The sequence below is a fragment of the Anopheles arabiensis genome, chromosome X, assembly GCF_016920715.1.
Source record: "Anopheles arabiensis isolate DONGOLA chromosome X, AaraD3, whole genome shotgun sequence".
Classification (NCBI taxonomy): Eukaryota; Metazoa; Arthropoda; class Insecta; order Diptera; family Culicidae; genus Anopheles; species Anopheles arabiensis.
In genome coordinates, this window is record NC_053519.1 from 1,128,133 (window position 1) to 1,143,409 (window position 15,277).

Sequence of the window (15,277 nt, forward strand, 5' to 3'; positions counted from 1 at the left end):
TGTGTGTATTATTGGATGAATAATCGTTTTTCGAATCTTATTTTTTTTTTTTTTAGATACGAATAATCTAGTCATTGACCCATTGCATTTTACGAAATTACGATCAAAATTTTTCCCAAAAAAAAATAATAATAAATTGAAAACCGCTGATTTAGATGATGAACTGGCCGTGAGTCGCAGCTCTTTCGTTCATTTCAATTGATGAAATCTATATGGTTTCATTTCGCGATTGCAATATAATTTGTTTACTAAACCATGAACATTATTTGTGCAGACTAGGAACGTTCTCTATTTCGACGGGTAGGACGGGTTCTTTTTATTTTTTATTTTTTTGGAGCTCCTCGAGCGCCTGCGGGTATTATGACTGCCTGTAAATCGGGATTAATAGAAACAGAACGGTAGACTTGCTCTTCCTTTGCTATGTATAAAAAAGAGAGAAAGAGAATTTAAAAAAACGATAAATACATATATTAAAAAAACGAATTTCTTCCGCCGCTTTTACACACACACACAACCGCAGCAGCAGAACTCTGTATCCTGTAGAAGAGCGAAAGTGTGCAATCTGGTTAAAAATTTCTTGTTAAAAGTGATGCAAAAGAGACGGACAGAGCGAAAGACACGTGGTGGAGAAGAAACAAAAAAAAAATCCAAAAACTATAACTATAGCAATTAAAACACACGCAAACACACGAAAAAAAAAGTGGCGATAGGGCGATGCCGGTTGGTGTATGTGTGTTGTTTGTGCGCGATATTCGCAACAACAAAAAAATCGATCGGTCGGTTTGGGTTTTTTGCTTTCGCCATTCGCCAACCGCTCGATTGTGACGCGTGGTGTCGGTCACGTGGCTTTTTCTTCGCAACTGGAAAATTAATTGTCAATTAACAGAACAAACCCCACCCCCCGTGCTATCGAACGAAGAGCCAAGCAGGCAAGGGAAAGCGCAATGCAATGCGACGAGAATGGGAAATAATGTGAATTAGAAGAAAAAAATGTCTGCGCCAAAGCCGATTGCGACTTCTTCAGTGCTTTTGTTACAGTATGTGTTTGCAGAGTTTTTCAGGAGTTTTCATAGCTGTGGGAGTCTTTATTGAGCCTTTCTTTAGCGAAATGAACTTAACGTAATGGGAATTGGGTTTTATAGCACGCTTGTTGGACAAATCTAATAGGAATTTCCAACGAGCCTGTCCGAAAAGGGTGCCAATGAGAGTTCAATTTCCATCCAATGAAGTTCACTTCCAATCAGAAAGAGTCAAGGGAGTGTTCCACAACTATGAAAACCCTGTAAGAGAAGTGTTATCCTGTAACAGCCAAGCTAAGGATTGCATTTGCTTCGTTTGGGCAGAGTATTTCCGTTTCGTTGCTCGGGCGCGCGCCACACAACTAACTGTTTGTTCCCCCATTTTGATGAGCAGAGGCTCAATTCCCCTCCTTCAAAAGCCAGAACAAAATGTTTGTAAAAAACAGAAAAAAAACTATCTATTGCTCTTATGTGTACAGCAGGTAAATAGGCGAACGAAAAAATGAAAACGAGGCAAAGCGTACGAACGGAAAAGAAAATTGCTCTTGAAATGGAGAAACAAAAACAAAAAAAAAAAACATTTGGGTCGATGGGGATAGGTTGAAGGAAACCCACTTATGAAGTTAGTAGTTGTGTAGTATGTAACGTTTACAACTCCCCCCCCCATACCCCCCTCTTTACACGTGCTCAGCCACGGTCGATAGGAGATAGAGAAGAAAAAACACGTATGAATCGTAAGGAAAGGTGAAACTACTAGGTGGTTTATGTGGCAAACTGTTACAAACGGGGTATTTTGGGGGTATACATGCATACACACACACATGGACACGCATAGATACTTAGAGACGCAGGGCGAGAAGTGCACGCTTTTCTAAACCTTTTTCGTTCCATAAAAAAAAAACAAAAAAAAACAAAAAAACGAAACTTTCACTCTAGGTGCAGGATTTCGCTTTCACAACCGGTATTATTATAATTTTAATGTAGAGCATAGCGTTTAATGGTGTTTCGTTTTCTGCTGCTCCGCTTCGTTAAAAAGGGAGTGGACCCACACACACACACACACACACATACATAGACACTTAAAAGCGAGCAACAGAATTTAGTGTTTTAATAATTTGTGTTTTTGCACAGCTAGCGCGCACCGCAAGTTTAATGTATATTGTTGCTACTGGGGAACAACCTCCCCTACAACCCCCCCCCCCCCCCCGCCTGCCCAATATCTTTATCCCGCATCCCTGTGCACTTGTTTAGAGTAGAAACGAATTACTATCACCTCTCTCTCTCTCTCTCTTTCTCGCTAAGGATATATTCCTTGAAAAACAAATAACTCCTCAAATCCTCCTCCTGACGGGTGGGTGGGTTGAAATATGCCAACAGTAGTAGTGCAACCCTCTGTAGAACGCTTCGGTTAATTAGAGGGGGGGGTTTTCCCGTTTTTCCCCCTTGCCTTTCTTCCGTATTTTTTGTCCCTTGCAACAAAAAAAAAAATCGCGTAATCGCCGTGTTGTGAAATTCTATCCATTTGTGAGGGCGCGAGCGTGTGTGTAGAAAACGAAACCAATTAAAAACAACAACAAAAAAGAACAAACACTATAAAAACCAAGTTATGTATTTTAGTTCTGCCGCAGACCACACACACACACACAACGCAACAAACCACAAATAAAGTGAAGCGAAAGAACAAACAAACAAAACAAACGTAAACGCAAAACTGAAACTGAATATTTGGTAGTCAATTTATTTAGCTGCTAGCCATCACGTCCTCGTTCAGTACAGGGAGCCCTTGTCTTCCGCGTACAGGAAGTAGATCGGTACCGGGGGCCGCCCGTCGCCGAGCTGCACCAGCTCGACGTGGCGGATCAGAAAGACGGCGGCAAGGCCGTAGAACAGCTGCGGCAGCCCCAGGTTGGCCACCTTGATGCAGCGAAAGAACCGATCGTCGAGCGTCAGGTCCTGCCAGGGGCGGCGCGTGCAGTGGTACTTCATGTACGGGTAGCAGCCGGTGCGCAGGATGTGATAGTTGGCCCCGGTGTCGAGCGTCCAGTTGAAGTGCGACCAGCCGAACTGATCGTTCCGCACGTCGCTGTGCTGTTGTGGAAGGCGGTGAGAGTGCGGTGAGCATGGGAGATAGATTGTAAAAGGGCGCTTGCTTGCTACCTTGATGAAGTACGACGTCCAGGGCGGTTCGTTGCACTGCTTCAGGTAGGCGGTCAGCACCTCGGACACCTTCGGCTTGGTGGCGGCGCCGCCGCCGGTCGCGCTGTGTAGCGTCCGCTTGACGAGTAGCAGCAGCATCGCCGGTGGATGGAAATGTGCTTCTCCTGCAAGAACAGTGTAAGGGGCGAGAACTGGTGTTGGGTATATCTGGTTCAGATTCATGAATCTGAATGAATCTTTCAAGTGATGCAATGAATCTCGGTTGGACAGATTCACAAATTTCAAAGATTCATTAATCTTGAAAGGTTCATGGATCTCAAAAGATATCTCGAGAGATTCACGAATCTCTCAGGATGCATACATCTTCAAAGATTCATAAAGCTTGAGCTTCTTCTTCTTGTTGGCGTAACAACCTACGTGGTCATCACGCAGCCGGATAGTTTGTTTTGTTGCTACAGGGAGATATGGTGTAGGCGATGCCTCGACGGCCATGTTGTTAGGTCGTGCGAGTTAACCAATGTACCATGGGGTCGCGCAATTCCAATATTTTGAAAATCACACATCCCTAAAGATTCATGAACCCCTGGGGATTTTTAAATCTGTATGGATTTATAATTCCTATGGCTTCATGAATCAAGTCAGATAGGCTGGATTGCTTGAACTTTCGAGCCATCACAGTCCCTAATGCCGCCTACGACACCATAGACCGGAATGAGCTATGGAACATCATGCAGCGGTACTACTTTCCTAGGAAGTTGATCCGGCTGTTAGAGGCCACCATGAACGGGGTGCAGTGCAAGGTGAGAGTATTGAACTTGACGTCGGAATCGTTCGAATCTCACAGGGTTCTGAGGCATTGGTGACGGAATCTCCTGCCTGCTCTTCAACATCGCCCTAGAAGCTGTCATTCGAAGCGCGGGTCTAAGACTACGACATCCGTGGCACGATCCTCTACCGGTCTCTCCAATTTCTTGGATTCACGGATGACATCGACACCATCGGCAGTACAACAGTGAAGGTGTGTGGGGCGTACACCCGACTCAAACGCGAAGCAGCAAGAATTGGATTGAGAATCAATGCGACGAAGACGAAGTACCTGCTTGCCGGGGACTCAGAGCATCTGGGAAGGAAGTGTATTAGTTGACGGCGACAATCTAGAGGTAGTAAAGGAGTTCTCGGGACGGTCTTTACTTCGGACCACGACATCAGCAACGAAATCCGGAGACGCATTGTGCAAGGGAATCGTGCACACTATGGGCTTCAACGACTGCTGAGACCCAGGAGACTTCGAGTCCGGAAGAAATGTGGGATATATCGCCCGGAGGTCCTCTATGGACAAGAGACCTGGACCATCTGAGCGGAGGATGCAAACGCTCTGGGCCTCCGGGGACTATCTTTGGCGGTGTGCTCGAGCAAGTAGTTTGGAGGAGAAGGATGAAACTGAGTGTTCAGCTGAAGCAAGACCTGTCGGAGATCGAGTGTCTACGTGGATGGGAGGCTGCAGCCAGGGACCGAGCATCCCGAAGAATGATTGTTGACCGGGTCATGTCACAAAGACGTGCTCTATCGTGACCAGGCCAACAAGAGATAAAGAAAGTGAGAGGCTTCATAAATCCTTGGAGATCCATTTATCTTTAGAGATTCATGAATCCTTGTACATTCTTGAATCTTTGGAGAATCATGAGTCTTTTGGGATTTTTGAATTTAGAGAGTCCTTTGAGATTATATGGAGATTCGAATCACTCATCGCTGAAATTGGAACGTGATTATTACCGCTTTTGACAGCTACGGTTACGGTAGTGGACGGAATGATGAATACAATCACACACAGTAGGCTGATTTGTAAGCTTTTTAATTATTTATTCTCCTTTTACAGTAATAACTCGTGGGTTTACAGCACCGAACAGGGGGAGTGGTATGTTTGTGTGGATATCATCTCGAGTGTGTGTGTGTGTGTTTTTGCTTTGTGTTCGTTATCCTCCTACTCCCCTCCCTCCGTGTTTGCCCCAATCAATTGGGTGTTTGTAGGTGCGTCGCAGGGTTTTTTTGCGTTTTCGCTTTCCCCTTTTGCAAGGATCGATTGAATCAAAATTGTATGCTCTAGAGATAACAACGGAACAGAACAAAAAAAAAAAGAGAAACGGGATACATTTCTCCTTTCCTACACGCTACGGCCGCTGCGCGGCTTAGCGATCGATCTCGCCGAACACGACGTCCAGCGTGCCGATGATGGCGACCACGTCCGCGAGCATGTGGTGGCGGCCGATCTTGTCGAGCGCGGCCAGATGGGCGAACCCGGGCGCCTTGATCTTGCACCGGTACGGCCGGCTCGAACCGTCCGACACGACGTACAGCCCGAACTCGCCCTTCGGCGCCTCGACCGCGGTGTAGGTGGCGCCCGGCGGCACCTGGTACCCCTGCGTGAACAGCTTGAAGTGGTGGATCAGCGCCTCCATCGAGTGCTTCATCTCGCCGCGGGACGGCGGCGTCAGCTTCGCGTCGTCCGTCTTGATCTCGCCCGCCGGCATCTGGTTCAGGCACTGGTCGATGATGCGGAGCGACTGGCGCATCTCCTCCACCCGGCACAGGTAGCGATCGTAGCAGTCGCCCTTGGTGCCGATCGGCACGTCGAACTCGACCAGATCGTACGCGTCGTACGGCTGCGATTTGCGCAGGTCCCACTTGATGCCGGAACCGCGCAGCATCACGCCGCTGAAGCCGTAGTTCAGTGCGTCCTCGGCCGACACCACGCCGATGTCGGCGGTACGCTGCACCCAGATGCGATTGGTCGTCAGCACGTCCTCCACCTCGTCCAGCCGCTCGCCGAACTTGGACGCAAACTCGTAGATGTCGTCCAGCAGCCCGAGCGGCAGGTCCTGCGAGACGCCGCCCGGCCGGATGTAGGCGGCGTGCATGCGCGCCCCCGACACGCGCTCGTAAAACTCCATCATCTTCTCGCGCTCCTCGAACAGCCAGAAGAAGGGCGTGAGGGCGCCGACGTCCAGCGCGTGCGTACCGACCGCCATGATGTGGTTCAGGATGCGCGTGATCTCCGCGAACAGCACGCGGATGTACTTGGCCCGCAGCGGGATGTCGATGTTGAGCAGCTTCTCGACCGCGAGCGAGTAGCACTGCTCGTTGCACATCATCGACACGTAGTCGAGCCGGTCGAAGTACGGCAGCGCCTGCGTGTACGTCTTGTACTCGATCAGCTTCTCGGTGCCGCGGTGCAGCAGCCCGATGTGCGGATCCGCCCGCATCACCGTCTCGCCGTCCAGCTCGAGCACCAGTCGCAGTACGCCGTGGGCGGCCGGGTGCTGCGGTCCAAAGTTGAGGCTCAGGTTGCGCACCGTCTTCTCCACCGGCGCAATCTTGCTGTTCCACGGCGGCAGCTTCCAGCGGGACGTCACCTCGTCCGGGTACATGACCGGCCCCTTGAACTGGTCGATGAACTGCTCGTCCGGGAACCACTTGCCGGCGGACCGGGCCGGCTGCTGCCCGTTACATAAAGCGGCGACATTTTTCAGCAGCCCGCCGCCGGTTACATAAACGTTCGCGGCGGTGCGCTTCGCCACCGTGTTCAGCACGCTGAATGCCATCCTGCCCCCTAATGGCCCTGGTGGTGGTGGGGTGTTACTCTCTTTGCTTTTCCGGTCGAGCTAAAAGAAGGTGGGGAGCAAAAGGATAGGGGTGGAGGAGAAAAACAGATTTCTTTTAAAACAATCAATAAAACCGCACGAGTGGGAGGGGGGGATACGAGCACTCGGGGGAGGTATGTCGTAGAGCACGGATGAAGGGAAGACAGTTCGTTCGCACCTTTCGGGAAGTGTTTTGCTTCTTCTTTTCTGCACACGGACACGATTTGTGTTTGAATTGTGTGTATGTGTATGCTGTTTGTGCACTTTTCACTTGCTTTTTTGACAGAAATTATTACTCAAGATGAACTCACACACTCGCTCGCCTTCTCCCCTTCTCTCTCACTCTCCCTATCGCACGCAAGCACCGCAATGACAGGAAAAGTTCCTCGCACAACGAAAACACCGCGAACAATTTCGGGAAACAGAAGCTGCGGCACCGTTTAGCTTCTGTTTCCCTTTTCTTCGAAAACCGAGCGAACGTTGGAAAAACAAAGGAAAGGACGGAGCGGAGGGAAAAGGGAGGGAAGCTTACCCTAACGATTTCCGGACCGACTGCAGAACGGCGAAGGGTTGGTGTTTTTCTGGCTAGCTTGTGGGAAAATTTCCTGCACAACAATACGCAATCGGGGCAGCGGTTTTGACAGCCAGTGACAGCTGTCAGTGCTGGAGCCGCTTGTGTCCCGTTCACATAGCTCGGCCAGAACACACATTTTGCACACTTTTTAAGTGTTTTTTGTTGTTTTGTACTGCTTTGCTGAGTGCTTTTTGTGAAATGTTGTGACAAATATTCAAAAGAAATAGAAAACAGCCTGAAAGGGTAAAAATAAGGCTCAGTCCTCTACGTTACATTAGATAAGCGTTACATGCCTTAAAATTCTCCCAAGCAACATTTTTATGTTGGTCCGCGCCACCGACCAATGTACATTTTGTAAATAAAAAATATCTGGAGCTGCGATGATAAGTTCTAGTAGAGTGCCGTTTGTGCGGGTACCTTATATCTGGCTGCCTGTTTATCCATGCCGTAGAGAAATAAGCTGTCAAAAGTGACATTGCGTACGGAGGAGAATATTTGAAAAAAAAAAGTTATCAGAGCATCTTGTTGCAACAAAAACGCTATCTCAAGTGCCATAAATCCACTAAACGAGTCCCAAATGGACTCTAAACAACTCAAGCTCTCAACCTAAACGGAATATTAAAAAGACTTGGGCTGATCTGGCGGTACAGTCGGCAACTTGTACGACGTAACAACATTCCCGTCATGGGTTTAAGTCCCGAATAGACCGTGCCCCCATACGTAGGACTGACTATCTTGCTATGGTATCAATAAGTCACTGAAAGCCAAGCTCACTTCACTAGTGGGTATAGGCAGGCCTTGGCCGACAGCGGTTGTTGTGCCAAAAAAGAAGAAGAATGTCACATAAAATTAGCTTCTGTTTTTATCCAAAACCAAAGCTATGAATGTAAAATGAGCTCTACAACATCGTCCATCGATAGAAGAATGTCTAATTTACAAACACACCAAAACTTGGCGCTTTCAACACAAAAATCCACAATTTCAAGCGTACGACAAAAAGTAGCTCAAAATTTCACTCCGCGTATATCAAAGTAGTGCACTTGACCCAGTAAACCTACATGATTTTTTGTATAAAAACATAAAAAATTAAGTTAAAATGAGTTTAAATATATTTTTCTGTGTTTTAAGTTAGTAAACAAACTGGATAATTCGTTAGTTTCAGATGAAACAGAAATGTCGCATGAGACAAGTAGCTCTGTTTGCAAAATTGAGCAACTTTTTGTCGCGTGAGAAGTTATCGCTATTTATCTATTTGAACGGCAAGAGATACCGTGTCTTTCGGGGACCGTCTGTAGTTGCTTTTCTCATGATCACATAAAAACAATCAATATTGAGACATGATTATCTATCAATTTGCTAATCCACGACAGTTAAAACAGGCGTTCGTTACAACAGCAACAAAAATGCTGCTTGGATATAAGACGAAACATGCGTTACGCGTAACGCTAGCGTAACGTAGAGCGCTGAGCTATACAAACAAAAAAAACGCTTGTGCCAGTGAGCGCTCCCGGTCAGGGTGACGTTTTGTCAGCATCCGTAGGCAAACCTCGGTCTGTAGCAACCTCGGCCCGGGGGCTGACAAGCCGTCAAGAAAACAAAAGGCCAATGTTTCAGCAACACCCCCTGCCCGGTTTCTCTGCCTCCTCTTCACCCCGCTGCCTACCCGTTGCTGCTGGGTAGATTTCGGGGAAAAGATCCCGAGTTGACGTACGGGGCGATAGTAGGGACAGGATAGGTCGAAGCGTTTTGCGAAGTGGATTCTCTCGTTGTTTTCTTTTTGGTTTTGTGGTGCGGCCCCCGAGGGGAACGAAGCGCTTTCCCTCCATGGTTGACCGCTCTCGGTGCGTGTGTGTGCGTGGTGCGGGTTTTGCCAAACATTTGTTCGTTCACACCAGAGTGGTGGTGAGTATTGGAAGAGCGTTTGTCGCAGCGCCCTGCCTGCCCGCCCGCACTCCAGCAGCCTTGCCACTGTGTGTGTCTTACGTCTTCGCTTTTTTCCGTGTCGCTTTTCTTGCAGAATCCGCTCTAAAGCCCTTCCCTGCACAACAGGGGCCACGTTTTCCCTCCTTGTGTGCGTGTTAGTGAGTTGAAGAAGCTAGCGAAAGGAGTGGGGCAACGCGGAAAGCATGCCGACCTGGCGTCGGCGCCTGTAACAACCACACACAGCAACACACACACAGAGACAGTGCCGCGGTTTCGGCAGCTCCTGCCTCCAGCCTGATGAACCGCCACGGCAACACGCCCGGGCGACCGGTTGATCCGGGCCATCTGTACGCCGCGCTGATGTCGGACGGGGGCCAGCTGCCCGGCGCGTTCGTGCCGGGCGGCAACGCGTTCTCGCTCGCCCACTACCAGAACATGCCGAACGACCAGGTCGACTGGGCCGCGCTCGCCCAGCAGTGGATCAAGATGCGCGAAACCTGGATCCAGCCGATGCCCAGCCTGATACCGTCGCCGCCCCCGCCGCCCTCCTTCGACCGGGACGATGGGGACGGTGGTCCGGCGGTGCAGACCGGTCGAATGGAACCGCTCCATCAACACCATCAACACCATCAACAGCAGCAGCACCACCAGCGCCACCCACAGCCGCTGGATCAGTACGAGGAGCAGGGCGAAGCGCCGATGGAGGTCGAGCGGGAGGACGACGGGGATATACCGATGCCCCCGCAACCGCCCACGATTTCCGCCGGCGGCTGGCCCACGACCGAAGGGGCGCCGGGTTGGCGAGCGGGCTGGCCGTCGGCGACGGGCGGCCCCACCCCCACCCACAACAGTGGCAGTGGGCCGCACCACCACCTGGCCGGGGGCGAGAAGCTTGGCGTGGGGCTGGTGCTGGCGCCGCCGCACCCGACCGTGCAGCCGCCGCTCGTGAACGAATCGGCCTCGGCCGCCGTCGCCCTGTGGCAGGCCAAAAACAGCCACCTCTTCCAGATGGGCCAGCCGAAGGAGGAGGCGGTCGCCGGCCGGCCACCGATGATGGGCGCGGCCGGTGCACCGCCACCGGCCGCCCGCCGTGGCTTCAGCTCCACCCAGCCCGCCAAACCGGCCCGGCCGCTGCCGGGCTTGATGGATCGCGAAATCAAGATGGGCCACGCCGGTGCCGCGTCCACGTCCTCCTCCTCCACGGCGAACGATGGGGCGCGGCACGAGGCAAAGGACGGCTTCGGCGGGGCGGCCACGATCAACGAGGAAAAGCGCATGATGCTGCCCGCCTGGATCCGAGAGGGGCTGGAAAAGATGGAGCGGGAAAAGCAGCAGAAGCTGAAGCGCGAACAGGAGCGCCGGCTGTGGGCGGAGAAGGTGGAAAGCGAGCAGAGTCGCTTCTCGCTGTCGGTGGGTTGTTTTTTTATTCGTGTGTGTGTGTTTTTGTTTTTATCATTTCAATTGTACGCAATTTTTCTTTCCTTCTTGGCAGCCACCGCCGGAGGAACCGAGCGCATCGCTGAGCGTGGAGCAGCATCAGCAGCAACAGCAGCCGCAGCAGCAGCAGTATCAGCAACCACTGCTACCACAGCAACAGCCGGAGCCGGAAGAGGCCCCACCGAAGCGCCGGGAGACGGTGGAGCTGAAGGAGGAGGATGTGGAGAAAATGGTAGGTACAATTCTCTGTGTGAGTGTGTTCTACTCGGCCCGCGCCTCTCTTACTTAAGCGTACACACCCTCCCCCACCCATGCTTCAACACGCTCATGCTGCGAAACGACGCCTCCTGTCCCCGAATTGGGTCGTCATGCCGCCACCGTAGACGAAAAAGATTTTGACTGAGATTTTTATGGACACGACCAACGAGGTGCTAACGGCCATCGCCAAGGAGGAGCTCGGCAAGGTGCAGAAGCGCAAAGGTAAGCGCTTGCTGGTGTGTTGTGTGGAGCAATGTTGACATATTCACGGTGATTTGTTTTTTGTTTTGTTTTTCTAAATTACCTTTACAGCCAAGCAGGCCGTTACCGTCACCACCAACGTTGGGCTCGCAACAGCAGCCGGTGGATTAGGTAAGCAAGGCTGAGATGAAGCCGTTACTTTAATTTTATGCTAAGCATGTGATGGGAGATACCGTGAAAGTGGAAAGGAAAATTTTGATATTTTTGTTAACATTTACTACAAAACAAGTTTAAGTTGGACGTTTGGTGTATTTAACGATGGGTGGTTCTAGTGCACTAAAATACGTTCCCTTCGAAAAAGCCAAATTATTTAAACTGTTGAGCTTAGTTTGTAATGTTATCTAAAAGTTTAGTTGTGCTTTTCTGTTTCGTAGTTTCGCAGAGGATGATCCATCAGTGTAATACTGTTTTTTTTGTCCAAAATGCCGTACTTGTTCACAAAAATGCCCGGCACAGTGCTCGGGCTAAGATCTTTTGGAATGGTCCTTATTTCCTCACGCAACGAGGAATCCGTACTGACAAAGGAACTGTAACGTTTAGGAAGGACAACACGGTTTATTACTTGGGAGGCGCTAGGATGCACCTCTAGGGAAACAAAGTCATTATACACATTCATGATTTTGCTCTTAGAACCTTAAAGGCTTTAAAATTTTCTACAATCAAGGGACTCGATACTGAGGAACGGGCTAAAAGACAGCATTTCAAAGCGCAGTATTAGCGGCATCATCACTTGCAGGGACATGTTGTGCGTTGACTTCATGCTCTCTAGCACGAGTCGAAGACAATGTGATCAGTATTGTGTCAGGACCGTTGTCAACTCGTTCGACTTAAATCATGCCCGTCATGGGTTCAAGCCCGGAATGGACAGTGCCTTCACACGTTGGACTTGACTAATTGTAATCAATAAGTAATTGAAAGCCAAGCCCAGTAGTGGTACAGGCAGGCCTTGACCGACAACGATTGTTGAGCCAAAGCAGAAGAAGAAGAAAAAGAAGAAGAAGAAGAAAAAGAAGAAGAAGGAGAAGAAGAAGAAGAAGAAGAAGAAAAAGAAGAAGGAGAAAAATAAGAAAAAGAAGAAAAAGAAGAAGAAGAAGAAGAAGAAGAAGAAGAAGGAGAAGAAGAAAAAGAAGAAGAAAAAGAAGAAGAAGAAGAAAAAGAAAAAGAAGAAAAAGAAAAAGAAGAAAAAGAAGAAGAAGAAGAAAAGAAGAAGAAAAAGAAGAATTCGTTAAAATTAATCCTTCTTAGCACTTTTAGCTACGATGCCGTTGGAGATTGGAATTGTATTCTAATTTAAAATAACTGTTTGCTTTCTTACAGGTTTGGGTATTTATTGTGATAGCGATGAGGAGGAGGACGAGGAGGAGGAAGAGACCGAGATGGGTGATGGCCGAAGCAAAAAGTCTACCGGTGCGGACAACGTCTCGGACAATGGCAGCGATCACCACTCCTCCGACGATGATGCGTCCGATTCGGAAGCAATGCGACGAATGATGGTAAGAAGGACAACTGGCACTGGAGACAGTGGGAGTAGAGGCGAATGTAAAGCAAAACCACATTTACATTTACGCACCTTCGCTTGTGTAGGAAAAAATACGCATCCGGCAGCAGGACTTCAAGGCCACGGCGGCACTGATCGAGAAGTGGCTCGAGGATGTGTGCGAGTATTCGCCGGCCACGGCCGAATTGCAACGTGCGGCAGCTGCCGGCGGTTCGGACGAGGACGGCTCGGAGGATGGCGACCAAAGGGATGGGGACGGAACGGCGGACGGGTTGGATTCCGATCCGGACCGGGAGTCAGCCCGTACGGTGGGCAACAATGGGTACGGCAACTTTGGAAAGCCGCTGTTTGGTGCCAAGCACGGAGAGGAGCAGCAGCCACCAAGCGGCAGCCGAATGCAGGAGAGTGGTATGTACAGGAAAGGAGGGTGCAAGGGATCGAATCTGTATGAAAGCAACTTTTTTTTTGTTTTTCGTTCGTTTTCAGTGGCACGCAAGCGACGCGACAAGCGTGTATCGCGGTTCAGTGACCCGCGGGACACGGTGCGCACGACGCACATTACGCACGTGTCGATCCTGTCCGCCCCGGCCTCCGCGAGCCTACCGCCCGCCAAGGCAGAGGAACCGACGGGTGGCGGGAGCGTGATGCCCACCCCAACCGCCACCACCACCATCGCGATCCCCGCCGCCGCTGCCGCCGCGTCCGTGCGGCCCCCCAAGACGGCCACTGCGCCCCGGCTGACGGCCGCCCAGCGCTCCGTCAATCCCTACTTTAACGTGCCGACCTACCAAACGATCTACAGCATCAGCGGCGGGTCCGCGCAGGCCAAGGGCAAGGCGGACCAGCCGGACCAGCTGGCCAACAACACCTCCTCCACCACCAACACCACCAAAGAGGGCGACGGGCGATCCAGCGGACACCACCAGGAGCGGAAGAAATCGCCGGCGGACGAGCGGGACGGCTACCACCACCGGAAGCGGCACCGCCGGGATCGGTCCCACACCCGGTCGTCGCACAGTTCGCGCACGAGCTACGCGTCCGGCCGGTCGGGGTCGGCCGACTCGCGCACCTCCCGATCGCCGTCGCCGGCCGACGGCCGCCAGCAACAGAGCCGCCGGTCCCGGTCCGGCACGCGCCATTCGTCCTCGTCGCGCCGCTGGCACCGGTACGATCGGGACCGGTCGTCCTCCCGGGGCCGCTCGCGGTCGCCTGGCACGCGGCACCGGCGCCGCAAGCGCAGCAAGCGCTCCCGGTCCCGCTCCCGGTCCCGCTCTCGCTCCTCGTCCAAATATTCTTCCCGTCGTCGGTTCTAGACACCGTTTGTGTGTGTGTGTTCCGCACGGGAGGCAGTTTTGTCTCTGTTTGTTGGTTTTCGGAAGGGCGGAGGCTTCACTTTCACGTGCCCTTCCCTTGCCCTTCCCTTGCGAATTTCCAACCCCGTATTAGTAAGGGAGACAAGAACGGTTTGCGGTGCGGTGTCAGAAATCCTTGTGTGATAAATTAGGGAAACGTATGTATAAACTCACACACATTCACACATACAGACCTTTTCAAACACACACACACACACAAAATTAGTAAGCACGTGGCAGGTTGTCCTTAAGACGCAAACGAGGCACATGTTTAAAGACAAGCAGTTAGGTAGAGCAACTATTGAAACGAAAACTAACTTGCATTAGGCGAACCGAACAGAACGAGCAGGAATTAAAAGTCCTCGCTCGTTTGATTCGCCTATTTAGTGTATTATTTAGGGGTAGAATTTCCAAACATATTACATCCAATCGGAAGTGCACAGATCACGTCCCGGATTGACAGAAAGCCACGGGGGAGAGAGTAGGAATAGGAAAAGCAAAAGCAATTATCTAATGTTAATGTTTCCCAACATCTGTCTTCGTCAATATTTTAGCTCTGTTAGCTAGTGATGGGCGGGTCTACCCGAACCGAACGCGTCGGACTCCATCCATCACTACCGCGTCTGCGCTATACCGTACGTGGCCGTATTTCTGATCTGCTTTGTGTCCAATTAAAGAAACAAAAACCAAACAAACTTGCGGCTTAAAAACGAAACTCATTTAAGCAGGATTTTGAATTGTCAAGGTCGTCAAACGTGTCGTTTTGTGTTGTTGTGATGTAGCCCTTGTTGTTACAGGGTTTTTTCAAGTCCGTTTCGAATGTAAACATTGATATTCACCGCCTCCAAGATGTTTTTCAACAGCTGTCAAATAGTGTACTCAAAATGAAATTACAGTTTTTACACATGATTCGCAACACATCGCATCACAACTGTCAAACTCAATCCAGCTTGAGGCGGTAGAGGTTTAGTTTAATTTTGAATAGCTTTCGTCTGAATGAGATAATTTATTTTTATTGAATTACTGAAGAGGTCGCAAAAGAGTTGAAAAGAGCTTTGTTTTGAGTATTTTTTTTTTAAATTAATTGAGGATTAAAAGTAAACAAGGTTTTCCAGGAGTTCTTATAGTTGTAGGACACTTCCTTGACTCTTTCCTATTTG

General features: G+C 50.3%; 3 protein-coding genes across 5 annotated transcripts; 1 reads left to right on the forward strand and 2 right to left on the reverse strand.

The window, feature by feature from the left end:
- Positions 1–2,731: 2,731 nt before the first annotated feature.
- Positions 2,732–7,441, reverse strand: LOC120905515 (uncharacterized protein C15orf61 homolog). Its single transcript, XM_040316363.1, has 3 exons — positions 7,347–7,441; positions 3,177–3,340; positions 2,732–3,107 (listed from the first exon to the last, which is right to left on the reverse strand). Exons 2-3 carry the CDS (start codon positions 3,312–3,314, stop codon positions 2,787–2,789), a joined length of 459 nt encoding a protein of 152 aa, XP_040172297.1. The 5' UTR covers positions 3,315–3,340; positions 7,347–7,441; the 3' UTR covers positions 2,732–2,786.
- LOC120905513 (NADH-ubiquinone oxidoreductase 49 kDa subunit-like) lies at positions 5,012–7,454 on the reverse strand. 3 transcript variants are annotated; one of them, XM_040316362.1, is made up of 2 exons: positions 7,347–7,435; positions 5,012–6,887 (listed from the first exon to the last, which is right to left on the reverse strand). In XM_040316362.1, exon 2 carries the CDS (start codon positions 6,773–6,775, stop codon positions 5,363–5,365), a length of 1,413 nt encoding a protein of 470 aa, XP_040172296.1. In that variant the 5' UTR covers positions 6,776–6,887; positions 7,347–7,435; the 3' UTR covers positions 5,012–5,362. The 3 variants fall into 3 exon arrangements, with proteins under 3 accessions (XP_040172296.1, XP_040172295.1, XP_040172294.1); XM_040316361.1 differs by lacking the exon at positions 7,347–7,435 and adding an exon at positions 6,993–7,333 and having other exon boundaries at positions 5,012–6,835; XM_040316360.1 differs by having other exon boundaries at positions 5,013–6,835; positions 7,347–7,454.
- Positions 7,455–8,971: 1,517 nt separating this feature from the next.
- Positions 8,972–14,812, forward strand: LOC120906330 (arginine/serine-rich protein PNISR-like). The gene is made up of 8 exons (XM_040317909.1): positions 8,972–9,290; positions 9,406–10,721; positions 10,804–10,980; positions 11,132–11,228; positions 11,319–11,378; positions 12,585–12,760; positions 12,852–13,173; positions 13,252–14,812. The coding sequence occupies exons 2-8, from the start codon at positions 9,609–9,611 to the stop codon at positions 14,076–14,078; spliced, it is 2,772 nt and encodes a 923-aa protein (XP_040173843.1). The 5' UTR covers positions 8,972–9,290; positions 9,406–9,608; the 3' UTR covers positions 14,079–14,812.
- Positions 14,813–15,277: the final 465 nt, after the last annotated feature.

Excerpts from the sequence above, each read along its gene's own strand:
- LOC120905515 (XM_040316363.1), bottom strand. The coding sequence starts at position 3,314 with ATGCTGCTGCTACTCGTCAAGCGGACGCTACACAGCGCGACCGGCGGC. Across the intron at positions 3,108-3,176 it reads GGACGTCGTACTTCATCAAG|CACAGCGACGTGCGGAACGA; the intron begins GTAGCAAGCAAG and ends CTTCCACAACAG.
- LOC120906330 (XM_040317909.1), top strand. The coding sequence starts at position 9,609 with ATGAACCGCCACGGCAACACGCCCGGGCGACCGGTTGATCCGGGCCAT. Across the intron at positions 10,722-10,803 it reads AGAGTCGCTTCTCGCTGTCG|CCACCGCCGGAGGAACCGAG; the intron begins GTGGGTTGTTTT and ends CCTTCTTGGCAG. Across the intron at positions 10,981-11,131 it reads AGGAGGATGTGGAGAAAATG|ACGAAAAAGATTTTGACTGA; the intron begins GTAGGTACAATT and ends CCGCCACCGTAG.
- LOC120905513 (XM_040316362.1), bottom strand. The coding sequence starts at position 6,775 with ATGGCATTCAGCGTGCTGAACACGGTGGCGAAGCGCACCGCCGCGAAC.